General features: G+C 54.8%; 1 protein-coding gene across 1 annotated transcript; it reads right to left on the reverse strand.

Moving 5' to 3' along the window:
- Positions 1 to 888: 888 nt before the first annotated feature.
- MOK (MOK protein kinase) lies at positions 889 to 27,248 on the reverse strand. Its single transcript, XM_078602412.1, has 12 exons — positions 26,924 to 27,248; positions 18,408 to 18,522; positions 16,967 to 17,056; positions 16,360 to 16,430; positions 15,589 to 15,667; positions 15,126 to 15,174; positions 14,433 to 14,614; positions 13,444 to 13,545; positions 7,285 to 7,488; positions 5,363 to 5,486; positions 3,947 to 4,174; positions 889 to 1,599 (listed from the first exon to the last, which is right to left on the reverse strand). The coding sequence occupies exons 1-12, from the start codon at positions 26,988 to 26,990 to the stop codon at positions 1,525 to 1,527; spliced, it is 1,386 nt and encodes a 461-aa protein (XP_078458538.1). The 5' UTR covers positions 26,991 to 27,248; the 3' UTR covers positions 889 to 1,524.
- Positions 27,249 to 27,594: the final 346 nt, after the last annotated feature.

The following is a 27,594-nucleotide window of genomic DNA, read 5'->3' on the forward strand; positions in this document are numbered from 1 at the left end:
AATTAGTTTTCAATATAGTCCCTCTGAGGTAGGTATATATGGATCCAGGGGGTGGTGTGTGGTTTTTCTGAAGTGGGAGTTGGTGTGGTCCTCCCTGAGCTAGCGGAAGGGGTCGTGTTGCACCTCTGCTTTATGGAGTGCAGATGGTGTGGTTCATGGGGCCCCCCGAGTTTGGGTAATGGGGGGTTGTGTGTGTCTGGATGCGTGCTTCCTCAATCTCAATCCTGGAATCCCCTGAGCTCGGGACCACAGCAAGGCGGTGGCCCCAGGTCCCCCTCCCCCTGCTGGCTTGCGTCTCTGCGCCACTCGGTTGAGATTAACTCCTCTCTCGCGCCTCATCGCATTTTATTTCTGCAGCAAGAGAATTTACAACCAAGAATAAAACACGGCACAGCTCTGTACAAGCCCTAACCCCACCCGCCACGCCCTACCGAATCCATTATGGGCCCCGCGCCCAACCTCATTCACCCCCTTCCACTGCCCAGGTGCCCCCCGAAAGACTCGGAATCGGCATCGATGATCGCAGCTCCCAGCGGTGTCGTTCACGCCGCGGCCGTGACCGGCTTGGGATGAAATCTTCACAATCTCCGCGGGGCCCCTTCACTCGGAGGAATTTATCTGAGGATGAGTTTCATCCGTGAAGAGTTTTTAGCTGGGATTATTATTTGATTAAAATTGTAATAGACTACTGTTTTTAGTTGTCGATTTTAAAAAGTGACGGGGCCACCCTCGTGTACTTTCTGCCCGACGAAGGCAGGAAACCCCCGATAAGCCACGTCCAGCGTGACACGGCTAATGGTGTCAATTACTTAACAAAAACCCCGCTCGTCACCATCTGTCCAGTGGCACACATGAGGACAGAGGTGAGGCTTTTTTCTCCTATTTTCATGTACATGTAATCCGATTAGCTGAGTAATCGAGCCAATAAACTTGATAAAGTAATCTATTAAATAATCAGATTACAGCTCAGCTCTGTGGTGTAGCTGTGAGGAGTTGTGCTGCCCCAGCGCCTCCCGTGGTCTGCAGCACCCTGTGGACCAGGTCTCCCTTGCAATGGAGTCCCAATTGCTGCGGTGCTGGAGAAAGTTTCGTAAGGTTTGGGAGAAAACTCACCAATGTCGCCTCCCCCAAACCACAACGGAAAACCACCCAAGTGATGAGAGCGGTTCAGTGACTGATGATCAGGTGAGTAAGACCACTTGGGTGGCTCCACCTGACCCTACCACCGCTGGCGCACCCTGCTGAACCGTGGGGGTGGGGGGCTACAGCAGCTGGCTCACCCTCCAACCGGCAGAGTCCACAGCCCCTCACTGGGCGCAGCCGCTCGTCCATCGCTCGCGCTCCTTCGGTTCCCACTCCTGAGTTGGCAAACCGCCTGGGAGCTTCGTCGCTCGGCCGCGCTGATGGCGCCCTCTCATGGCGACGTGAGGCTCAGCGGCTGTGGTCGTGAGACGTGGGATCCTGGGGGGCACCCGGGTTCCCTCATCACCCCCGGGAGGGGGATCCGAGGGTTAGCAGAAGCGATCAGTGGTACTTCCCCCCGCGACGTGCCATGGAGGGCAGAGGGTAGTGGATTCCCAGGCGCTCTGCGTGCTCGGCCTGGGGAAACAGGGACCAGGGTGAGACAGGGATCATAGACACGGGGACCATGGAGACACGGGCATCATGGGGAGATACGGGGACCATTTTAAGACACGAAGACCATGCTAAGTCACGGGAATCATTGGGAGACACGGGGCTCATGGGCAAATACGGAGATCATAGACGCGAGGGCCTCCCAGCTCGGGTTACCACCTGTCCAGGTTTGACTCGGACAGTCCGGGAATTGGCATCTGATTCGTGTTCAGCTGCCAGGAACTGATTTGTACCGAGACCTGGTTCGATTTGTAGTTGGTGCTCACTCGCTCACCCAATCACCCCCCTACTAGACTGTCAAGCACTGCCGCCTATGACAACCAGGTATGCATGGCGAGTCACCCTTCTGAACACGAATTGCAGGCTCAACCCCCGTCTGTCTTCCGAGGTTGGGCGCATTGCGGATGATTTTCAAGTACCGTACGAGATTGCATCAAGGGTAATTGGGCAGCTTGTCACGTGCTGTCCCATACATTCATTGGTGGTGGGCATAGAACGTCGATTGCAATCGTAGCCATCTCGCTCGCGTGTGATAACCGCGCCCCCTGGTGGTCGAGCACCATCACGCCTCTCGCTGTACGCGACTCAAAAGAATTAACCCGTAAAAACAAAGTTTTTCACTATAAATCCTTTATATGCGTGTTCAATGGGCCACAACCCAGCCCACATTGGTCTTTGAAACGGGCGGCTAGAGTCCTCTCGTCCTCTGGCTTGAGATGGCTGCCACCTATGGGTCAGATGATTGCCTGCCACCATTAAGCAATTGGTAATTAAATATAAAAAAAAATCCTAAAAAGTGTACAATTTAGGAATTTTTTTTTTACGAAAATAAATTGTCACGCACAACGAGTCTGTGTGCAAAATGTCAGCTCGATTGGATCACGGGAAGTGGGTTAAAAAACGACCGAAAGATTTGCACGGTCGTAAGCGCGCAAGCAAGCGAACTTAATATAAAGGATTTAAAAATCAGGAAATTCGCCCGCCCTTCTCAACTCCCTTCCGTTCCTCTCTTAAATCCTCAACCTCCTATCTATTGGCCATTCTCTTCCTTCACCCTCCACTCATTCCCGTCCCTCCCCGATAGCCCTTTCGTGATCCCTAAGTACTCCCTCTATTGCTGCTGTCACTTATTCCTCAACCCCTGCAGTACGCCCCCGTCGACTACAGCATCGTGTCTCCGTTCTGTAAGCGATGTCACGAAGCGCCTTAAGTGAAGGTGCTCTTTCCATGAAATGTAATTATACACGTGTCAGTTCGGATATAATAATACATCTAAATAATGGTGTTGTACCCATCCCCCCGCTGTTGTGTCGTCAACAACTGGCATCTAATTCCCCGAAACACGTCAAGAATGGAGATAAAAGTTAGAGAACGATAGAAGAACGTCTATAAGAACGCTACAAAGTGAGGCTCAAGATGAATCCAGTTCGAGCCAAACAAAAGTCACCCACAAGAAGTTTTCGAGACACATGGAGATATTGTCTAGAGGGGCACCAACTGGACAATGAAGCAGAATGTTAGTACTTAGGACGGTTATCGTGAGCTGACCGCGATCAAGATGAAGAATTACTCATTGCACACAGCAGCAATCGGCGCTCACATGGCCAGAAGGGATGATAGCCCAAACTAACAACAGTGGCGGCCAAAGCAAGAAACGTGCCCTGGAGGACGTCAAATGCGGAGATGGAGCGACAAACGTCAGCTCCCGTGCGAGCCCCAATCGGTTCGATGCATTGGCGGTGGCTTGGAGAGGCCTTCATCCAGCAGTGGATAGCTCATGGCTGCTGCTGCTGATGCTGATGATAAACTATTTATTTTACCAGCTAAGTCCCACTGAGTTATAGAACTCGTTTTAAGAAGTGACCTGGCCGACAAATGATACTTCAACAAAGTGAACATTTCGAGCAGCCACCACATTCGTTAAAGGCAAGTTGGGTCTAAATGTGGAGTGAGGACCCGGAGAAAAATCCACGGGGACCGAGAACACGCGAACTCTCTCTCTCTCTCTCGCAGAGCGCCTGCATCCCTCTCGCGGTGGAGTCAATGTCTCGCCACCGGTCTCCCCGGGGTCTCGCTGCGCGCTCGCTCACCTTGCGCGCTCGCTCACCTTGCGCGCTCGCTCACCTTGCGCGCTCGCTCACCTTGCGCGCTCGCTCACCTTGCGCGCTCGCTCACCTTGCGCGCTCGCTCACCTTGCGCGCTCGCTCACCTTGCGCGCTCGCTCACCTTGCGCGCTCGCTCACCTTGCGCGCTCGCTCACCTTGCGCGCTCGCTCACCTTGCGCGCTCGCTCACCTTGCGCGCTCGCTCACCTTGCGCGCCTGCGCCTGCAGCGTGGAGAGGTGGATCCCTGACCCCGAGGCGTGCAGCGGGGGCAGCGGGGGCAGCCGCAGCGGGGGGGCGACCCCCCCGACGCGCAGGCGCGACAGGGGCAGCCCGTGGAAGGCGGAGGCCGACGAGAAGCTGCTTTCGGGGGGGCCGCCCCCCCCGCGGGGGTGCGACACCGGCACGGCCAGCCCCCCCTGCGCCTGGAATCGCTTCTGCTGGAGAATTTTGGGGGGGTGGGGGGGGGTTGTGGGTGAGACGGAGAGATGCAGAATGGTGGTGGCGGCGGTGGTGGTGTTTGTGCGAAACGAACGCGCAGGTTTTCTAAGCCGCTATTTTGATTCAAAATAGATTTTTGGGTCAGGCAACGGAATGATCCGAATAAATCTGTGTCGTGAGACCCTCCACCACGCGACATAGCCAAACAAATTAAATCGTCACGTCTACAAGCGTTTGAAAACGCTCCTATTAATTATTACTGTTTCGGCTCACCCCGGTGAGTTCAAGAACAAGTCTTACAATCGGTAATTGTACGTTTGCTATTCGAGCACTCGGGCTTTCGCGAAGGTGCTGTGTTTACAGCTCACTCGAGCCGACTGCAGAGCTGGCTCCGAGTTGGTGACAAATCCCAAACAGGGACCGGCAGTGACTTCCACATAGATGGGCGACACACACCGCAAAGGAGTGTGACTGAGTAGGTGGGTGGATGGGTTATTGGACGAGTGAAGAGGTGAGTGGGTGAATAAGTGGGCGAGTGAGTGACAAAAGTGGTTAGGTGGGCGAGTGGATGGGTGAGTGAGTGGATGGGATCGTGCGTAAGTGAGTGAGATGGAAAGTAAGTGGATGACGAAGTGGGTAGGGCATGTGGTTAGCCAGTGCACTCTCCCCTTCCTCTCCTCGTGTTGCTTGTCGCCACCTCAGACGAGGAGGTGGCAGTACAGCAAGCGGGGTTCGTGGACACCGTTTGTGCGGACCTGTGAGTGCTGGTGACCCCTCGTTTGCACGGTGGGAGTTTTCTCCGGGCCCGCCAGTTTTTTTTCCTCACGTGTAAAACCACTCATTGCAAACATCCAGACGTAGCAGCATGTACGTGTGTATGTGCCGAGCTTCTTTCGCGCCGTACGTAGCCAACCGTGCTCATGGTAGGCGCGGGGGAGGGCAGGGCCCTCCTGAACAGGAGTCTCTCCCAGACAAATACGCAGCGTTCCGATTTAAATAAGACGTTGGCAAGATACTTGAACGATTACAAATGGCCAAAGCAATTCAATTTAGCCCCTATCTCGTGATTGAGATGCATTTACCAATTACGTTGGATTGTGTAAGATCAATATAAATTAGAAACGTTATGCAACTAGACGTTTAAATAACCCGTGATTTAGATGCTGTCCCGTGCGCACACGCACCCGGCGGGGTATGGGTTTGGCGGCGCTGATCCAGGGGAGCGACGCAGCCTTCGTCGGGGGGTCCTCCTTGAGCCCCAGTGGGGACAGGGGGCCGTAGACCCCCATGGGATGGCGCTCCGGATCCCTGTAAGAGGGGACAAGGGGAGGAGGGCTCCTTGGTTACGTGGATCGCTGTCATGGAGGAGGAGGAGGGGGGGGGGAGGTCAGGGCAGTTGTGGTGGGGGGCGAGGGTTCGGGAGCTGGGGTGGATGGAGGAGTTGGGTAGACGAGGGGGGGGCTGTCGTCCCCAGCGTTGCCAGGAGGACGCTGCAGCTCCACTGCCCAAGAGCTCTCAGCGTGGGCGGCTCCCACAAGGAGAGGCACGGGGAGGGAGATGGGGGAGGTAGGGAGGGTGCTCTGCCTCCAGAAGGTAGCTGATGTGTGTGTAAGTGTGTGAGCATGTACGTGTGTGAGTGTGAATAAGTGTGTATTATTGCTCACTAATAGCACTTTCCCCAACAGTTTTCATGGCAATAGGTGGATTTTGTTGTTGTTGGTATGAGTATGCATGCGTTTGTGTATGTATATACATTACGTGTGTGTACCTCTGTGAAAGGAGCCGTAGTGCAACGGTTAGTGCACTTCACTACGAACCCAGCGACCCGAGTTCGATTTCTGCTCATGGCCAGCACCAGTGAAGATTATCTGAACCGGTCATGGGCCTCCCCTAAGTCGACTCAGCTTCAAATGAGTACCTGGTATGGTGTGTAAAATCATTGTCACTAGGAAAACAATAGCGGTCGGGCGTTTTGCTGGCCACCCATCCCCTCGTGCGCAGTGCCAGCCTTCAGAGGTGCTTGCTAACAGCACATGCCCCGACAGTCTGTAAAGGCTATATGGGGGATCTTTTTCTTTGTCTTTTGTGCAAGAGAACACTGTGTGCAAGCTGCCTGACCTGTCAGTACACACAAAGCTACGGGTCCCCTGATCAGGAACAGCTGCGTTGGCTGGAAACATTCTGGCTGGTCTGCCTTTGTTCCATTTTGGGTTGAACCAGACTGGATTGTGTGAGAACGTTACGGGTCCTTGACAGATCTGGACACCGTCCAATCAGTGAGCTCCTCTGGCAGGCGATGCTGCATTCGCTGGATCATATAACCCGTGTGCCACGTGTGAGTGAGTGGTGATGGTGTCTATGTATGGGTGATGTTGGTATGATGTTATGTAATGGTATGCTGATTCTCGATTTGAAGTTTTCGTGACTGCAAGGATCCATACTCTTTGTTTTTTTCGGTAAAGTCACGTAGGTAGAAAATTATAAAATAAATGAAAAATGAAAGCAAATATATATTTTTACCTACGTGACTTTACCGATAAAACCAAAGAGTATGGTATGATGATGTTATGGGATCTTAGTGATGTTTTCTGATGATGTTAAGCCGTGCCCTAGCTGCGGCTCGCTCACTGCTGTGTGTGTGAATGATGTTTGTTGTTAGTATAATGTTGGCGATGGTGCTGGCGGTTGGGTGAACTGTGCCCTATCTGCGCTGACTACTCGCTTGATCACAGCTGTGTGTGTGTGCGAGTGATGTATGTTGCCAGTATGATGTTAGCGATGTTGGCGATGGTGCTGGCGATGGATGCGAGCCGTGCCCTATCTGCGCCGGCTGGCTCACTCACCGCTGTGTGTGTGTGGTGGGGGGTGATGTGCGCTGCTAGTTTGATGTTGGCGATGGTGCTGGCGATGGATGCGAGCCGTGCCCTATCTGCGCCGGCTGGCTCGCTCGCCGCTGTGTGTGTGTGTGTGATGTGCGCTGTTAGTTTGATGTTAGCGATGGATGCGAGCCGTGCCCTATCTGCGCCGGCTTGCTCACTCGCCGCTATGTGTGTGTGTGGGTGATGTGCGCTGTTAGTTTGATGTTAGCGATGGATGCGAGCCGTGCCCTATCTGCGCCGGCTGGCTGGCCGAGCGCACGCCGGTGAAGAACGCGTGCCGGAGCGCCGCCTTGGCCGAGAGCCGCTCCTCGGGGTCGTAGGTCAGCATGGCGGCCATGAGCTGCGTGGCCTCGGCCGAGGCGTGCGGCACGAGCCGGCTCAGCCCCAGCCCCTTCTGGGAGGGGAACTCCAGGCCCAGGCCACGGCTCTTACTGCAAGAGGGTTGAGGGGAGGGGGCGTCACGGACCAGAATGACACAGGGGGGTAATAATGATGATATGTTTTTGAGCTAACAAAACATTTTTTGAGTGTATGTTGAACTTCTTTCGCACCATATGTAGCCAACCGTGCTAGGGAAAGACACCAAATTAAAAACATGGATTGTGTCTCCTTCACTTATCTGTCTCTCCAGGTAAATACATATATAAAGTGTTCTTCTTACGCAACCCAATCGGTTACGCACGGTCTCTGGCAGTTCGCTAGCATTGATTCAAGCGAGGCCAATTCTGCTGATGAGACACTGTGGGTTGAAACCGCTCCGGAGTTTTGCCTCTCCTGAACCAATGCTGCTGAGGGCCGGCATGGCACGCAAGGAGTGGTGTGGCCTGAACAACCCCCGACTCGCATTTGTCTCCCAAGTGTTGTTATTTTACACACTGCACCTGATACTCACTAAGACTAAGCCGACCTAAAGGAGGCCCAGGAACAGTGGTCATGAGCAGGAATCGAACTCGTGTCACCGGGTTCTTAGTGCAGTTGGCTAACCATTGCCCGACACAATGCTGCTCCTGGTCAACGTCTAGGCAGCTGAGCAAACCCATGGGCTGACATGCGGCCGAGCCCGAAGCCTGCATGGGATCGGTGTTTCGCGTCTCTGTGGGATGTTGAAATGGCCCAAATGTTGTACATTCGGCCACTTGTTGCAGAGGTTCGCGGTTCAAATCTGGCAGGCCACCCAGGTTATCACTGCAGGTGTAATTTACTCGATACTTTTACGCAATTTGCTTCGCAGTGGATGTTAACGATCCAGTGACTTCATTTAGACTTGAAACATTATCAGCCAATGACTCAATTAGGATTACACACTGCGAAATCCCCCCCTCCCACCTCTACTCTGACGCTACAACACGCTGCGTCTGTCAAACGCAGCAGCGCCTTGCTGCTGATCGCCCTGCGTGCTCCAAGAACCACAGCGCCAGACGTTACAACAACAACAACATCATTATTATCGCTCTAGCATTACCGGGGTTGTTTTTTTTATCTTGGCCGCGCTCAATTTCTCTGCCGGGGCGATCGGAACTTTACGAGCAGAACGTAAATCCCGACGTGCACGGCGACGAGGAAAGATAACGAGATGCACAACAACGAGAATGTGAACCAAGTCGTCGACACGGAGTTAATGATGACGTCACCCTGCTGCTGCTCTATATAAGAACGGGAGACACAGCAGAGCCTCACCATTCTGGCGAATTGCCCGATGATGCTGGATGCAATTACCAGCGAAACGTCGTACTCAAAAATTGTAAATGTTGTGGTTTCGCGCTTCAACACACCGGTGGGCTAAAGCAGTGAACTAATTTGTCTTTTGTCAACGTGACACTCTTTTACTGATTGGCCGTGTCGGGTGGTGGAGGGTTACGACACATTTATAAATAACGCGATCTAAACCCAAAAACGTTGATTATGAGGAGTTGAAGAGCTGGGCGGCAGCGCAGCGGGAACACTCGTGCCTCTCAGCTGGAGGAGCCTGGGTTCGGTGCCTAACTAGGACGCCTGCCTGTGTGGAGTTTGTATGTTCTGCCCCCCCCCCCCACATTCCCCTTGTTCTGCATGGGCTTCCTCCGGGTTCTCCAGTTTCCTACCATAGGTGAGAAGACAAACCGTAGCGCTGATATTGGCCGAAACATCCCAATGCTAGAAACGTCACCTGGACATTATTGGGATCACGCGCAGCTTAAAACATCGCCCCCCCACCCCATCCCCCCCACCCCATCCATTCCCCCCCACCCCCTCCATCCCCCACCCCATCCCCCCCCACCCCATCCACTCCCCCACCCCCTCCACCCCCCACTCCATCTACCCCCTCCTCCCCCTCCACCCCCTCCATCCCCCCACCCCATCCACCCCCCCACCCCCCACCCCATCCACCCCCTCCTCCCCCTCCACCCCCCCACCCTCCACCCCCTCCACCTGCCAACACTTTTCAGAACCCTCTTGAAATAGAGGTGAGACCCCAGTAAGGCTTTCTTGGGTAAACAAGCGGAATGTTAATAAAATAAAAAAATAAAATTGTGTACAAATACAGAACAGCTTTTGTTATCCAATATCCACAGATAGACATACAACTATTTTCATAGAGTACACACACAACGACTATGATAGACAAGGCAGACAAAGATTCCCCCATATAACCTTCACATACTTTTGGGGCAAGTGCCGTTAGCAACCACCTATGAAGGCCGACACACACACACGCTGCACTATTGTTACGGAGTGCACACAGACACAGCTATTGTTATGGACTACAACGACGATTGCCGTTCGCCACTCAGCGGCGGTGATGTTACCACGGCGATTGCGCCAGGCTAGGTGCACTTTGAGGCCACGTAAAGTGTCGAAGGCTCGCTGGCAAGAGATGATGGGACAGACCAGAGACAAAGACCCCCCGTGTAGCCTTAACAGACTGTTGGGGCAAGTGCTGTTAGCGAGCACCTATGAAGGCCGGCAAAGCACACCAGGGGGTGGGTAGCCAGCACCACGCCCGACCGCCTTTGTCTCCCTAGTGGCGATGTTTACGCATCGCACCAAGTACTCATTTGAGGCTGAGTCGACCTAGGGGAGGCCCAGGACCGGTTCAGATAATCGCCACCGGTGTTGGCCGTGAGCAGGAATTGAACTCTGGTGGCCGGGTTCGTAGCGCTCACCGCTACGCCCCCGTCTCCACGCGACAGACCCCACGTAGACGCACGCACAGGTAACACGATTGAGAAATGCGTCGAAAACGAATGCGTTTCAGGAAACACAGCAGAGAGTAAAGTGGGAAAAGCAAAACAAGTCGATAAAACACAACAACACCAGGACGCAGCGCCGCGTCTCAGGAGCGGTCCACGTGACAGGGATCGTGTCGCCCTGTGGCTTCTGCTTTTGAGCCGTCTGTCATCAAGCTCTCGTCTTGTGGGCCACGCGGATCTCTCTCTCTCTCTCGCCCGGGACTGAGCTCCTGTCTCCTCGCATCCCCAGGTCAAGTTTCAACATTCACGTTTATTTAGTTTCACCCGGTTGAGAACTCAAGAGACCCGCGGAGTCGACGCGTGGGCAGACCGAACCGGGTCACCAAAATGACAAAATAAAAATCGTAAACTCTTTGGTTCTTTCGGTAAAGTGACGTAGAAAGAAAAATAGATTAAACAATAGCATGCGACGTTTCGATTGCAACACAAGCGATCATCATCAGGTACAAATGAAAGAGAAAACAAACATAGTAAACTTAGCAATATAATGCAATACAACACAACATACAAGTCGTACAACAAAGCAGCACACAAAAAACAACCAACTACAAATCGTAGATAATTCTATGAATCCATATTTGTGTTTTTTTGGGTGAGGCCACGTGGTAGTTTTGATGCCGAAATCCTTGGCATCAGCCCGCCACGACCCGACAGGATTGTCAGATAAACGTGACATAAATCACCTTACTCGACCTCTAACCCTGCAGCAACACATTCAGTTCAGAGATAACTGATCGCCGTTTACTCTGTAAACAAGACACGGCGCTAATTGAGCCAGCTGACAGAGTTATAAATCTAGCGTACCGTTCTCAGCCCGCTAAACTAATACAAGATAACGCGAGCACTCAAGGCGATGGAGCCTCCTCCTTGTTAACCCCGTGGGCCTGGGAACGTCTCTCCTGCGACCTCGCTAAGATTCCCCGACTCAGCGTGGCCGATATGGGCCCTGGTGTCAGGAATTAAATAGCGCTGCTATTGGCCGAAACATCCCAATGCTAGAGACGTCACCTGAACATTATTGGGATCACACGCAGCTTCAAACATCGCCCCCCACCCCCTCCACCCCCCCACCCCCTCAACCCCCCTCCACCCCCTCACCCCCTCCACCTGCCAACACTTTTCAGAACCCTCCTGAAATAGAGGTAAGACCCCAGTAAGGCTTTCTTGGATAAACAAGTGGAATGTTAATAAAATAAAAAAATAAAATTGTGTACATATACAGTACAGCTTTTGTTATCCAATATACACAGATAGACATGCAACTATTTTCATAGAGGACACACACAACGACTATGATAGACAAGGCAGACAAAGATTCCCCCATATAACCTTCACATACTTTTGGGGCAAGTGCCCCCCCCCCCATCTCCTCCCCCCACCCCCATCCTATGCCACCCCACCACCACCCTCTTCCAAGCCCAGCGACCGTGGGGGTCCCAGTGTAGTTTATTGGTTAGCATAGGTGAGGAGTGCAAAGTCCAAATGCTCACAAAGCCAAGCAGCCAGCAGCAAACAGCACTATTATCAAAGTTGTAATAGATACGGGTGTGGAACACGTTTCTTGATTTGACCCAGGATCTTCTTGGTTCTTTCGGTAAAGTCACGTAGAAGAGAAATAATAAAATAAAAAAAATAAAACATAATAAAATAATTCTCACGACGTTTCGGCCACAACGCAAGCAGCAAATTCATTCAGACGCTATCTTCCCGACAAACCTGGTCTTCACCTGAGGACGGCTGCTTGCGTTGTGGCCGAAACGTCGTGAGAATTATTTTATTATGTTTTATTTTTATTATTGTATTATTTCCCTTCTACGTGACTTTACCGAAAGAACCAAGAAGATGAATCCCTGCAGTCACGAAAGCTTTGAATCGAAGTTTGAGCCAGGATATTGTTGTAAGAGCTTGGGGAGAACAGACGACGACGACGATGATGATGATGGCAGGAGGGGATTTACAAAGTGGAACGGTGCGAGGGAGGAGGTAGAGCGAGAAGTGCCGTGACTTGCAGTGTGGTGAGTGGGGTTGTAAGTGAGTGAACGGGTGAGTGGGTGGATGAGTGATCTGCAGCGTTGTGGTTGAACACAGTGCGGATGGAACAGTCACTTTGGTTGCACCGCCTGCACCCTGCATAGCCGCGCCGCTGCTCAAAGTCCGCGTTTCCATTACAACCTGTTCGGTGAGGCCCCGAATAACATTACACTTGGCAGCAATGAGCTGCGATTTATTTAGCCGCTGCTAATCTCTCAATTGTTCTGTGTTATCGTGACTCCGGATTATGACTGGGTCGTTTAGTGCTTTGTTAGGTCGTGCCACCGCTGAAAGCCACTATCAGAAATAATGCTGCAGTCACGAAAGCTTTAAATCGAAATTTAATGTTGTTGTTGTTGCTGAGGGGTTGGGCCTTGAGGCCGGGTCCACATCTCTGCGATCTGCTGCGTAACCAAAACTCGCCCTCAAATCATCGCGGTAACTTGACGCTGTCTGCAACTGCTTTGTCCACATCTCGGCGAGTAGTTGCGTGACGAGGGGCGTGGTGTCGGGGCGTGGCTACGCAGTCTAGCCACGCCCCTTTACCGCATAGCCTCTACCCCCCCCCACGTCTCGGATCGTAACAACCAATCACAGTTTCGATTTAAAGCTTTCGTGACTGCAGGGATTCATCTTGGTTCTTCCGGTGAAGTCACGTAGAATGGAAATAATAAAATAATAATAATAAAACATCATAAAATAATTCTCACGACGTTTCGGCCACAACGCAAGCAGCTGTCCTCAGGTGAAGACCAGGTCTGTCGGGGAGACAGCGTCTGAATGAAAAATGACGCTGTCTTCCCGACAGACCTGGTCTTCACCTGAGGACGGCTGCTTGCGTTGTGGCCGAAACGTCGTGAGAATTATTTTATTATGTTTTATTTTTATTATTTTATTATTTCCAACCAATCACAGGTCGCACACGTGCACTTCGTGATGGAACGCGTCACGGACGTGCGCAGGTGGCACACGCTCGAGATATCGTCAACACGTAAGCAATTCTGTTGTGTGCAACCAAGTTGCATGCAACCCGATTGCTCAGTTGCCCCCCCCCCCAACCTCTTTGAGAGGTGGGGGGGGGGGCGAGGCTCGGGTGGGGGGGGGGCTTGTGCATAAGGCTCTCACCTCCTCATCTTGTTGAGCAGGGCAGCGGTAGGGGTTCCCAGGACCTCGTGGATCTTTGAGATCTGATCCACCTCGTTCGCTCCCGGGAAGAGCGGCTGCAGACTGAGGAGGAGTACATGGTAGAGTGAAGGGGTGTGCGTGCACAGTGTGTGTGTGAGTGGGGAGCGGTGGTGTGACGGTTAGCACGCTGCTCTACGAACCTGGCAACCCGAGTTCGATTCTCGCTCATGGCCACCACCAGTGACGATTATCTGAACTGGTCCTGGGCCTCCCCTAGTTCGACTCAGCCTCAAATGAGTACCTGGTGCGGTGTGCAGTAAACATCGCTACTGGGGAGACAAAGACGGCCGGGCGTAGTGCTGGCCACCCACCCCTTCGTGTGCTGTATCAGCCTTTATAGGTGCTCGCTAACAGCACTTGCCCCAACAGTCTGTTAAGGCTATACGGGGTGTCTTTGTATGTGAGTACAGGTGTGTGTGAATGCAAGTGTGTGCATGTAGATCTCACCCTCAAAAAACCTTTATTATGGATAATATTCGTCGCGAAAGCCTACGTGTTTAAATGTAGAGGTGTACTTGGATACAAGTGTGTGTACAGGTGTGTTTGCATACAGGTACACGTGTTAACAGGTGTGGCACAGTCCAGGTGTGTGAGTACAAGTGTGTGCGTTCCTGGTGAGCAGTAGTGCAACCATTAGCGCGCTGCACTACGAACCTGAGTTAAATTTCCTCACACGACCAACATCAGTGATGATTATCTGGACTGGTCCTGGGCGTCCCCTAGGTCGACTCAGCCTCAAATGAGTACCTGATGTGTAAACATTGCCACTGGGGAGACAAAGGCGGCCAGCCGTGGTGCTGACCACCCACCAACTCGTGTGCCGTACCAGCCTTCACAGGTGCACGCTAACCGCACTCGCCCCAACAGTCTGTTGACGTCTACAGGCGGGAGATTTTCGTCTCTCTACAGGTGTGTGCCACGCGGCTCACCTGGTGATCTCGTAGAAGACGCAGCCGGCGCTCCACACGTCCATGGCGAGGCCGTAGTGTCCGTCGGTGAGGAGGCACTCGGGCGCGCGGTACCAGCGCGTCGAGATGTACTCCGTGAAGGGCGGCCGCGCGAACGCGCTCTTGCACGAACCGAAGTCCGCCAGCTTCAGCACCTCGTTCTGCTGCCCGACACGACCCCGGCGTGACCCCGATGACGTGGCGACCCCAGCATGAACCCGGCGCGACCTCGACTCGACCCCGGCGCGACCCCGACGCTCAACAAAAAAAATATCAACAAAATCCCAACATTGAACATGACCCCAAGCATGACCCCAAGCATGACCCCAAGCATGACCCTGACACGACCCCGACGTGACCCCGACAACACAAAAATCAACATAACCCCAACGTCGGACACGACCCCAGCGTGACCCCAACGAGGAAGCGAGCCGGGGGGGGCCGTACCCGAGCCGTCCCAGCGCGCGTACGCCCCCCCACCCCCTGTCTCGCCCCCCCCCACCCCCTGTCTCGCCCCCCCCCACCCCCTGTCTCGCCCCCCCCCCCACCCCCTGTCTCGCCCCCACCCCCTGTCTCGCCCCCCTAAGGGAGCTCGCTCAGCTTGGCCCGGACCGCCGTCGTCAACAGCCGCCGTGAGGCCACGGCGTTAAATGTGCGCGAGTGTCCATGCCTCACCTTGATGAGGATGTTCTCTGGCTTCACGTCGCGGTGGAAGATGCCGTTCCTTCAAGGGGCATGGGGGGGGGGGGAGCAGGGGGCGGGGGGCAGAAGAGAGGGAATGATGTGAGTGCCTGGTCGAGTAGGGGGATCAGCTGTGCTCACCTGTATGTGCTCACCTATAGTCACCTGTGCTCACCTGGAGCATTTTCACTTCAGTTCATTCAACTGTCCTCGCTCACCTGCGAATCATTACCTATGCCGCTCACCTGTGCATGATCACCTATGCCGCTCACCTGTGCATGATCACCTATGTTCATCTGTGCAATTTTGTGTTATCCTTTGTGCACTCACAAACGCTCACCTGTGCCCGTACTTGTGTGTACTCACTTGTGCTCACCTAAGCTCACTCACCTGTGCTCACCTGTATACTGGCGACCTGTGCTCACTTGCTCACCTGTGAGTGGCTCCCTGTGCTCACCTGTGCATGTAGTCAAGAGAACGGCACAGCTGCTGCATGTAGCTGCGAATCCTCCCTTCTGGCAAGAAGTTTCTCCGATCTGAAGGTGAGGGGTGCAAGTGGGGACGGGGGAGGGGGTGGGGGGAAGAGGGTTAGGAGCAGGGATAAACACATTCCTGCGGAGGGAGCTGGTAGCAACGTTGGGTTGCTCGGTCAATGGCCAGGGTCAACGGCGGCGTGGTGTATTCCGCAGATATGCCCGACTGTGAGGGCGGGCACAAGCCGGCCTGAATAGGTTAAACGTTGAGTTTTATAAGGGCACCACGGGGTGACCAGCCCTTCCCCACCCAGCCCCAGCCCCACCCCTCCCACCCCCCACCCAGCCCCACCCAGCCCCTCCCCACCCTTCCCTCCCCACCCAACCTCTCCCCACCCTCCCCTCTCCACCCAGCCCCACCCCTCCCATTTTTGGATGCACGACGGACGGACACAATAATCCCCTGTGGGCTGGTGTAACCAGGAGGTTCCTACCAGTAAAAAATTTATAATTGAATATTTTCCGAGCCACTGGTTGGTTGATTGTAGTAGAAGACACGTGACTGCCAGCCACAGCTATAGCGAGAGGCATACTGGATGTGGTGTGCAGGGTAAAAACATTTTCCTCCAGGTCGCCTGACCCAGACAGACCCCCCCCCCGACTGATATTGAACCCGAGTGAGCGGTCATGGTGTGTTAGTGGTGAGTGAGTGGATGAGTGTTACGTAGTGAGTGAGGGGTGAGTGAGTGGCTCACCTCGGATCAGCTCGTACATGTTCATGTCCATGAGTTCGCAGATCAGCGCCAGAGTCCCCGACTTCTTATCGCTGCCAGAGAACACGTGACACGCGGAGACGCACGGGTGACACGCAGGTAACCGGAGTCGCACAGTCGACAGGCAGGTGACACACAGTCATCATACCAGTGACACAGGTAACAAGAGTAACACAGGTGACAGGTGACACACAGGCGATGCGTGCAGGCACTCGGGTGACACACACGGGTACCACGTGCACGCTTAAATACATACTTGTCACAGAGGTGTCGCGTACGCAAGCATCTTTACAAGTCACTCGATGTGTTTAGAGATGCAGTGAAGGGAGGATGTGAGGATGGCTGGTGAAGGATCATGATAAGGTGATGATGATGGATGATGGACGATGGGAGGATTGAGGATGGCTGGTGAAGGATCATAAGGTGATGATGATGGATGATGGGAGGATGTGAGGATGGCTGGTGAAGGATCATGATAAGGTGATGATGATGTGATGATGATGGATGATGATGGATGATGATGATGGATGATGATGAAGGATGCTGACATAATGATGTAGTGATGATGATGAGATGATGGCTCACTCACTAGAGAACCTCGTGCAGCTGCACGATGTTGGGGTGGGAGCCGAGGCGTCGCATGGCCTGCACCTCGCGCAGGCCGTTCACACTCTCCTGGCTGCACACAAACAGCCGGGAGCGGGGTGTCGAGCAGGAGAGCGCACGCGTGAGTGAGTCGGTGAGTAGGTGATTGAGTGAGCGACTGGGTGGGTAAGGTAGTGAGTGGGTAATTGGGTGAATGAGTGGGTGAGTAGGTAATTGAGTGAGCGACTGGGTGGGTGAGGTAGTGAGTGGGTAATTGGGTGAATGAGTGGGTGAGTCAGCAGGTGACAAATTTGCCGATTAGGCGAGTGAGTGGGTGAATAGGTGAATGAGTGAGTAGGTGCATTAGTGAGTGAATTAGTGCATGGGTGAGTGTGTAGCTGCTTGAGTGGGTAAGTGAGTGGGTAAGTGAGTGGGTGAGTGAATGGACGAGGGAGTGTCTGATTGAGTGGGTGAGTGAGTGGGTAAATTAGTGAGGGAGTGGCTGATTGAGTGAGTAGCTGAGTGGGTGGGTGAGTGAGTGGGAAAGTGGGGGAGTGAGTGAGTATGTGAGTGCGTGGCTGATTGAGTGGGTGAATGAGTGGGTGAATGAGTGAGGGAGTGGCTGATTGAGTGAGCAAGTGGGTGGGTGGGTGAGTGAGTGGGCAAGTTGGGGAGTGAGTGAGTGAGGGAGTGGCTGATTGAGTGAGTGGGTGAGTGAGTGGGTAAGTGAGTGAGTGAGGGAGTGGCTGATTGAGTGAGTGAGTGGGTGAGTGGGTGAGTGAGTGGGTGAGTGAGTGAGTGGGTAAGTTAGTGAATGGTTGATTGAGTGAGCGAGTGAGTTAGTAATTGGCTGACTGAGTGAGTGGGAAAGTGAGTGAATGGCTGATTGAGTGAGTGGATAAGTGGGTGAATGAGTGAGGGAGTGGGTGAGTGAGTAAGTGGCTGAGTGGGCGAGTGAGTGGGTGAGTTAGTAAGTGGATGACTGAGTGGAAAAGTGAGTGAATGGCTGATTGAGTGAGTGGATAAGTGGGTGAATGAGTGAGGGAGTGGCTGAGTGGGTGAGTGAGTGGCTGAGTGAGTGAGTGGGTGAGTGAGTGGTTGAGTGGCTGAGTGGGTGAGTGGCTGAGTGGGTGAGTGAGTGGCTGAGTGAGTGAGTGGGTGAGTGAGTGGCTGAGTGGGTGAGTGAGTGAGTGAGTGGCTGAGTGGGTGAGTGAGGGAGTGAGAGAGTGAGTGGGTGAGTGAATGGCTGAGTGGGTGAGTGGCTGAGTGGGTGAATGAGTGGGTGAGTGGCTGAGTGGGTGAGTGAGTGGCTGAGTGGGTGAGTGGCTGAGTCGGTGAGTGAGTGGCTGAGTGGGTGAGTGAGTGAGTGAGTGGGTGAGTGAGTGAGTGAGTGGGTGAGTGAGTGAGTGGCTAAGTGGGTGCGTGAGGAGGTGAGAGAGCCTCGCCTGTCGTATCGCTGCTTGAGTCGCTTGCAGGCGTAGTAGGCGCCGTCGCGCAGACTCTGGCACTTGAGGACCTCCGAGAAGGTTCCCTCGCCCTTGCGTCCCAGCAGCCGGTAATCTGTGATGTCACCATCATCATCAGCAACATCAATATCAGCAACATCATCATCAGTAAGATCATCATCAGCAACATCATCATTAGTATCATCAGCATCATAATCAGCAGCATCATCATCAGCAGCATCAGCAACATCATCATCAGCAACATCATCAGTATCCTCATCATCAGCATCATCATCAGCATCATCATAATCAGCATCATCAGCAACACCATTAGCAGCAGCAGCATCAGCAGCAGCATCAGCAACATCATCATCAGAAACATCATCAGTATCCTCATCATCAGCATCATCATCAGCATCATCAGCATCATCATAATCAGCATCATCAGCATCATCATCAGCAACATCATCATCATCAGGAACATCATCAGCAACATCATCAACAATAATAGCAATGTGTCGTTAAACCCACCACCACCCGACACAGCCAATTAATAAGGTTTGTCACGTAAACAGAATATAGCCACTTTGTTACTCGTACAGCACACCGGTGTGTTGGAGAGCAAAGCCACAACATTAACAATCTGAGTACGACGTTTCGCCAGTAATTATACCGAGCTTCATCAGGCGACAGCAACATCATCAGCAACATCATCAGCAACATAATCATCATCAGCAGCAGCAGAATAAACATCATCTGCATCATGGGGATCATCAGCAGCAATATCAACATCATTATCAGAAGCAGCAATATCAGCTGCTGCATTAGCAGCAGCAGCTTCAACAACAACATCATCATCATGCCTGTGAGGCAAACACAGGTGACGAGTATGTGTCTGTTTCACTCACTCACACATCATCATCATCATCAGCAGCAGCAGCAGAAACATTACCTACATCAGCACTACCATCATCATCAGCAGCAGAAATTCCATCAGCAACGCTGTCGTCATCATCATCATTAATAATTATCACGAGTTGCAGAAGCAGCGTTATGCAAACAGCTGTGGCCGTAGGTGTGACCGCCTAACCAGGTGAACCCCTTTACCAGGTGAAGCTCCTCACCAGGTAAAGCCCTCACCAGGTGAGCTCCTCACCAGGTGAACCTCCTCACCAAGTGAACCCCTCACCAAGTGAGCACCCTCACCAGGTAAAGCCCTCACCAGGTGAGCTCCTCACCAGGTGAGCACCCTCAACGGGTGAACCCCTCACCAGGTGAGCTCCTCACCAGGTGAACCCCTCACCAGGTGAGCTCCTCACCAGGTGAACCCCTCACCGGGTGAACCCCTCACCAGGTGAGCTCCTCACCAGGTGAGCTCCTCCCCAGGTGAGCTCCTCACCAGGTGAGCCCCTCACCAGGTGAGCCCCTCACCAGGTGAGCTCCTCCCCAGGTGAGCCCCTCACCAGGTGAGCCCCTCCCCAGGTGAGCCCCTCACCTTGCAGCACGTTCATGACCCCGTCCGCTCAGGGCCGTCAGGGGGACTCGGGTCACCCAGGCCCCGGCATTGCGTCCCACGAGCGGTGAGCTCCCGGGGTCTCCTAGGGGGTCTCCTAGGGGGTCTCGTTTAGTTTTTTCTTTCGGGGGGGGGGGAGCGAGGGGGCTGTCGGCTTCTTTAGGGCCTCTGTGGGTTTCTGGGGGTATGCACAATAATCTGGGGGTACTCTGTAATTCCCTAGGTCTCTTTGGGTCGGGGGGGGGGGTCTTACAACAGTGTCAAGGGGTCTCCCGTGTACTACGAGGGGCTATTCATGGTCTCTGGAGGCTAGAGGGATCACTTGGGGGTCTGTAGGGATATCCCGCCGTCTCCCGGTTCTCTGGAAATCATCAGGGCCGCCTTGGAACGTTGGGGGTCTCCGGGAGTCTCTGAGGATCTCTAGGGATCTACAGGGATAGCCCAGGAGCTGGAGGGGCTCTCTAGGGGTCTCTGTGATGTCTGTGGACCTTACAGGGGTGTCTGGGATGTTTAAGGGGCTATGGGGTCTCTAGGGGGACTCTGGGAATCTCACGGAGACTTGAGGGGTTCTTGGAGTCTTGAGCCCGGGGGGATCTTTGCTGTTTTTCCGTTGGCCCTGGCAACCAGACGCCGCGCGTCACGTGACTCCTCCTGCCCACGCGCCCAACCCCCCACCTCCCTACCCCCCACCTGTGTCTCACTCACTCACACAGGTACTCATCACCTGTGTCTCACACACACACACAAGTGCCCCTCACCTCACTCACTCACTCAGGTGCCCCTCACCTCACTCACTCACTCACACAGGTGCCCCTCACCTCACTCACTCACTCACTCACTCACACAGGTGCCCCTCTCCTCACTCACTCACACAGGTGCCCCTCACCTCACTCACTCACTCACACAGGTGCCCCTCACCTCACTCACTCACTCACACAGGTGCCCCTCACCTCACTCACTCACTCACACAGGTGCCCCTCACTCACTCACTCACTCACACAGGTGCCCCTCACTCACTCACTCACACAGGTGCCCCTCACCTCACTCACTCACTCACACAGGTGCCCCTCACCTCACTCACTCACTCACACAGGTGCCCCTCACTCACTCACTCACTCACACAGGTGCCCCTCACTCACTCACTCACACAGGTGCCCCTCACCTCACTCACTCACTCACACAGGTGCCCCTCACCTCACTCACTCACTCACTCACTCACACAGGTGCCCCTCACTCACTCACTCACACAGGTGCCCCTCACCTCACTCACTCACACAGGTGCCCCTCTCCTCACTCACTCACTCACACAGGTGCCCCTCACTCACTCACTCACACAGGTGCCCCTCACTCACTCACTCACACAGGTGCCCCTCTCCTCACTCACTCACTCACACAGGTGCCCCTCACCTCACTCACTCACTCACACAGGTGCCCCTCACTCACTCACTCACTCACACAGGTGCCCCTCACCTCACTCACTCACTCACTCACTCACACAGGTGCCCCTCACCTCACTCACTCACTCACTCACTCACACAGGTGCCCCTCTCCTCACTCACTCACACAGGTGCCCCTCACCTCACTCACTCACTCACTCACTCACACAGGTGCCCCTCACCTCACTCACTCACACAGGTGCCCCTCACTCACTCACTCACACAGGTGCCCCTCACTCACTCACTCACACAGGTGCCCCTCTCCTCACTCACTCACACAGGTGCCCCTCACCTCACTCACTCACTCACTCACTCACACAGGTGCCCCTCTCCTCACTCACTCACACAGGTGCCCCTCACTCACTCACTCACACAGGTGCCCCTCACTCACTCACTCACACAGGTGCCCCTCTCCTCACTCACTCACACAGGTGCCCCTCACTCACTCACTCACTCACACAGGTGCCCCTCACTCACTCACTCACTCACACAGGTGCCCCTCTCCTCACTCACTCACACAGGTGCCCCGCACCTCACTCACTCACTCACACAGGTGCCCCTCACCTCACTCACACACTCACTCACACAGGTGCCCCTCACCTCACTCACTCACTCACTCACACAGGTGCCCCTCACCTCACTCACTCACTCACTCACTCACACAGGTGCCCCTCTCCTCACTCACTCACACAGGTGCCCCGCACCTCACTCACTCACTCACACAGGTGCCCCTCACTCACTCATTCACTCACTCACACAGGTGCCCCTCTCCTCACTCACTCACTCACACAGGTGCCCCTCACCTCACTCACTCACTCACACAGGTGCCCCTCACCTCACTCACTCACTCACACAGGTGCCCCTCTCCTCACTCACTCACTCACACAGGTGCCCCGCACCTCACTCACTCACTCACACAGGTGCCCCTCTCCTCACTCACTCACTCACACAGGTGCCCCTCACCTCACTCACTCACTCACACAGGTGCCCCGCACCTCACTCACTCACTCACACAGGTGCCCCTCACCTCACTCACTCACACAGGTGCCCCTCTCCTCACTCACTCACTCACACAGGTGCCCCGCACCTCACTCACTCACTCACACAGGTGCCCCTCACCTCACTCACTCACACAGGTGCCCCTCACCTCACTCACTCACACAGGTGCCCCTCACCTCACTCACTCACTCAGGTGCCCCTCTCCTCACTCACTCACACAGGTGCCCCTCACCTCACTCACTCACACAGGTGCCCCTCTCCTCACTCACTCACTCACACAGGTGCCCCTCACCTCACTCACTCACTCACACAGGTGCCCCTCACCTCACTCACTCACTCACACAGGTGCCCCTCACCTCACTCACTCACTCACACAGGTGCCCCTCACCTCACTCACTCACTCACACAGGTGCCCCTCTCCTCACTCACTCACTCACACAGGTGCCCCTCACCTCACTCACTCACTCACACAGGTGCCCCTCACCTCACTCACTCACTCACACAGGTGCCCCTCTCCTCACTCACTCACTCACACAGGTGCCCCTCACCTCACTCACTCACACAGGTGCCCCTCTCCTCACTCACTCACTCACACAGGTGCCCCGCACCTCACTCACTCACTCACACAGGTGCCCCTCACCTCACTCACTCACACAGGTGCCCCTCACCTCACTCACTCACACAGGTGCCCCTCTCCTCACTCACTCACTCAGGTGCCCCTCTCCTCACTCACTCACTCACACAGGTGCCCCTCACCTCACTCACTCACTCACACAGGTGCCCCTCACCTCACTCACTCACTCACACAGGTGCCCCTCACCTCACTCACTCACTCACACAGGTGCCCCTCACCTCACTCACTCACTCACACAGGTGCCCCTCTCCTCACTCACTCACTCACACAGGTGCCCCTCACCTCACTCACTCACTCACACAGGTGCCCCTCACCTCACTCACTCACTCACACAGGTGCCCCTCTCCTCACTCACTCACTCACACAGGTGCCCCTCACCTCACTCACTCACACAGGTGCCCCTCACCTCACTCACTCACTCACACAGGTGCCCCTCACCTCACTCACTCACTCACACAGGTGCCCCTCACCTCACTCACTCACTCACACAGGTGCCCCTCTCCTCACTCACTCACTCACACAGGTGCCCCTCACCTCACTCACTCACTCACACAGGTGCCCCTCTCCTCACTCACTCACTCACACAGGTGCCCCTCACCTCACTCACTCACACAGGTGCCCCTCACCTCACTCACTCACTCACACAGGTGCCCCTCTCCTCACTCACTCACTCACACAGGTGCCCCTCACCTCACTCACTCACTCACACAGGTGCCCCTCACCTCACTCACTCACTCACACAGGTGCCCCTCACCTCACTCACTCACTCACACAGGTGCCCCTCTCCTCACTCACTCACTCACACAGGTGCCCCTCACCTCACTCACTCACTCACACAGGTGCCCCTCTCCTCACTCACTCACTCACACAGGTGCCCCTCACCTCACTCACTCACACAGGTGCCCCTCTCCTCACTCACTCACTCACACAGGTGCCCCTCACCTCACTCACTCACTCACACAGGTGCCCCTCACCTCACTCACTCACTCACACAGGTGCCCCTCTCCTCACTCACTCACTCACACAGGTGCCCCTCACCTCACTCACTCACTCACACAGGTGCCCCTCTCCTCACTCACTCACTCACTCACTCACACAGGTGCCCCTCACCTCACTCACTCACACAGGTGCCCCTCACCTCACTCACTCACTCACACAGGTGCCCCTCACCTCACTCACTCACTCACACAGGTGCCCCTCACCTCACTCACTCACTCACACAGGTGCCCCTCTCCTCACTCACTCACTCACACAGGTGCCCCTCACCTCACTCACTCACTCACACAGGTGCCCCTCACCTCACTCACTCACACAGGTGCCCCTCACCTCACTCACTCACACAGGTGCCCCTCACTCACTCACTCACACAGGTGCCCCTCACCTCACTCACTCACTCACACAGGTGCCCCTCACCTCACTCACTCACTCACACAGGTGCCCCTCACCTCACTCACTCACACAGGTGCCCCTCACCTCACTCACTCACACAGGTGCCCCTCACCTCACTCACTCACACAGGTGCCCCTCACCTCACTCACTCACTCACACAGGTGCCCCTCACTCACTCACTCACACAGGTGCCCCTCTCCTCACTCACTCACTCACACAGGTGCCCCTCACCTCACTCACTCACTCACACAGGTGCCCCTCACCTCACTCACTCACTCACTCACTCACACAGGTGCCCCTCACCTCACTCACTCACTCACACAGGTGCCCCTCTCCTCACTCACTCACTCACTCACACAGGTGCCCCTCACCTCACTCACTCACTCACACAGGTGCCCCTCTCCTCACTCACTCACTCACACAGGTGCCCCTCACCTCACTCACTCACTCACTCACACAGGTGCCCCTCAACTCACTCACTCACTCACACAGGTGCCCCTCACCTCACTCACTCACTCACTCACACAGGTGCCCCTCACCTCACTCACTCACTCACACAGGTGCCCCTCACCTCACTCACTCACTCACTCACACAGGTGCCCCTCACCTCACTCACTCACATACACAGGTGCCCCTCACTCACTCACTCAGGTGCCCCTCACCTCACTCACTCACACAGGTGCCCCTCACCTCACTCACTCACTCACACAGGTGCCCCTCACCTCACTCACTCACTCACACAGGTGCCCCTCACCTCACTCACTCACTCACACAGGTGCCCCTCACCTCACTCACTCACTCACACAGGTGCCCCTCTCCTCACTCACTCACTCACACAGGTGCCCCTCACCTCACTCACTCACTCACACAGGTGCCCCTCACCTCACTCACTCACTCACACAGGTGCCCCTCACCTCACTCACTCACTCACACAGGTGCCCCTCACCTCACTCACTCACTCACACAGGTGCCCCTCTCCTCACTCACTCACTCACACAGGTGCCCCTCACCTCACTCACTCACATACACAGGTGCCCCTCACTCACTCACTCAGGTGCCCCTCACCTCACTCACTCACACAGGTGCCCCTCACCTCACACACACACACAGGTGCCCCTCACTCACTCACTCAGGTGCCCCTCACCTCACTCACTCACACAGGTGCCCCTCACCTCACTCACTCACTCAGGTGCCCCTCACTCACTCACCTCACTCACACAGGTGCCCCTCACCTCACTCACTCACTCAGGTGCCCCTCACTCACTCACCTCACTCACACAGGTGCCCCTCTCCTCACTCACTCACTCACACAGGTGCCCCTCACCTCACTCACTCACATACACAGGTGCCCCTCACTCACTCACTCAGGTGCCCCTCACCTCACTCACTCACACAGGTGCCCCTCACCTCACACACACACACAGGTGCCCCTCACTCACTCACTCACTCACACAGGTGCCCCTCACCTCACTCACTCACACAGGTGCCCCTCACTCACTCACTCACTCACACAGGTGCCCCTCACCTCACACACACACACAGGTGCCCCTCACTCACTCACTCACTCACACAGGTGCCCCTCACTCACTCACTCACTCACACAGGTGCCCCTCACTCACTCACTCACACAGGTGCCCCTCACTCACTCACTCACACAGGTGCCCCTCACTCACTCACTCACACAGGTGCCCCTCACCTCACTCACACACACAGGTGCCCCTCACCTCACTCACTCACACAGGTGCCCCTCACTCACTCACTCACACAAGTGCCCCTCACCTCACTCACTCACTCACACAGGTGCCCCTCACCTCACTCACTCACTCACACAGGTGCCCCTCACCTCACTCACTCACTCACACAGGTGCCCCTCACCTCACTCACTCACTCACACAGGTGCCCCTCACCTCACTCACTCACTCACACAGGTGCCCCTCACCTCACTCACTCACTCACACAGGTGCCCCTCACCTCACTCACTCACTCACACAGGTGCCCCTCACCTGCGCGTGGCCCGTATATTTGAATGATTCCCGAGTCCCGCGAGTCTCTGTAGCACAGCCATGGGAATCTCAGAACCCGCTCTTCATGGTCCACGAGCCCAGAGCGGATATCTCACCTGTGTGGTAACTCACCTGGCGGTACCACCTATAAAGTCTCAACTAGTTTTCGTTATTTTACCAGGTAAGGCTCATGAAGCTGTGTAGCTCTGTTTCAGAAGCGACCTGGCCATCACAAATGATAGCGCAACAAAGTGGCCCATCACGTGGACATTTATAACAGGAGCCAAAGACTCTAAACGCGTGGTGGCGTTGATTCAAAATGTGGAGGGAAAAACCCGGAGCACCGGTAAAAAAATCCACGCGACCACGGGGAGAGAGACACGCAACCTGCAAATACACAGCAGCAGGCGTCAGGGTCGGGATCAAACCCACGACCTCCTGCATACCAGGCGATGTAGTTAACATCTCGACAGCGTGGCACCCGCATGTGAAACATGTTTCGCTGCTAAATCGTGTCTGTGCGTGTCCCCACGAGTCCTCACCTTGGCTGCGAGCATAGTTCGCGAAACTTATGTCCGCGTCGAGTCTGAAGCGCCGTTCCACCACCATAGCTCCCAGTGAGTCTCCCTGAGTCTCTCTGAGTGTCCCTCAGCCTCTCCGAGTGTCTATGAATTTCCCTCCGTCTCTCTGAGTCTCTCCGAGTCTCCCTGAGTTTCTCTGAGTGTCCCTCAGCCTCTCCGAGTGTCTATGAATTTCCCTCCGTCTCTCTGAGTCTCCCTGAGTCTCCCTGAGTCTCTCTGAGTGTCCCTCAGCCTCTCCGAGTGTCTATGAATTTCCCTCCGTCTCTCTGAGTCTCTCTGAGTCTCTCTGAGTGTCCCTCAGCTCTCCGAGTGTCTATGAATTTCCCTCCGTCTCCCTAAGTCTCCCTAAGTCTCTCTGAGTCTATCTGAGTGTCCCTCGGCTCTCCGAGTGTCTATGAATTTCCCTCCGTCTCTCTGAGTCTCCCTGAGTCTCTCTGAGTGTCCCTCAGCCTCTCCGAGTGTCTATGAATTTCCCCAAGTCTCCCCGAGTCTCTCTGAGTCTCTCTGAGCCTCCCTGATTCTCTGTTGTCTCACTGACTCTTCCCTCAGCCTCTCTGAGTGTCTACGAATTTTCCTCAATCGCCCCGAGTCTCTCCCCGCGTTGTCCTTAGGGACTCAGAATCTCTCCCAGT

The sequence above is a fragment of the Lampetra planeri genome, chromosome 18, assembly GCF_965212315.1.
Source record: "Lampetra planeri chromosome 18, kcLamPlan1.2.h2, whole genome shotgun sequence".
Taxonomy (NCBI): domain Eukaryota; kingdom Metazoa; phylum Chordata; class Hyperoartia; order Petromyzontiformes; family Petromyzontidae; genus Lampetra; species Lampetra planeri.

Coding starts and splice junctions, on each gene's coding strand:
- MOK (XM_078602412.1), bottom strand. CDS start 26,990: ATGGTGGTGGAACGGCGCTTCAGACTCGACGCGGACATAAGTTTCGCG. Junction 13,546..14,432: donor GTCTTCTACGAGATCACCAG/GTGAGCCGCGTG, acceptor ACTCCTCCTCAG/TCTGCAGCCGCTCTTCCCGG. Junction 4,175..5,362: donor CCAAACCCATACCCCGCCGG/GTGCGTGTGCGC, acceptor ATTCTCCAGCAG/AAGCGATTCCAGGCGCAGGG.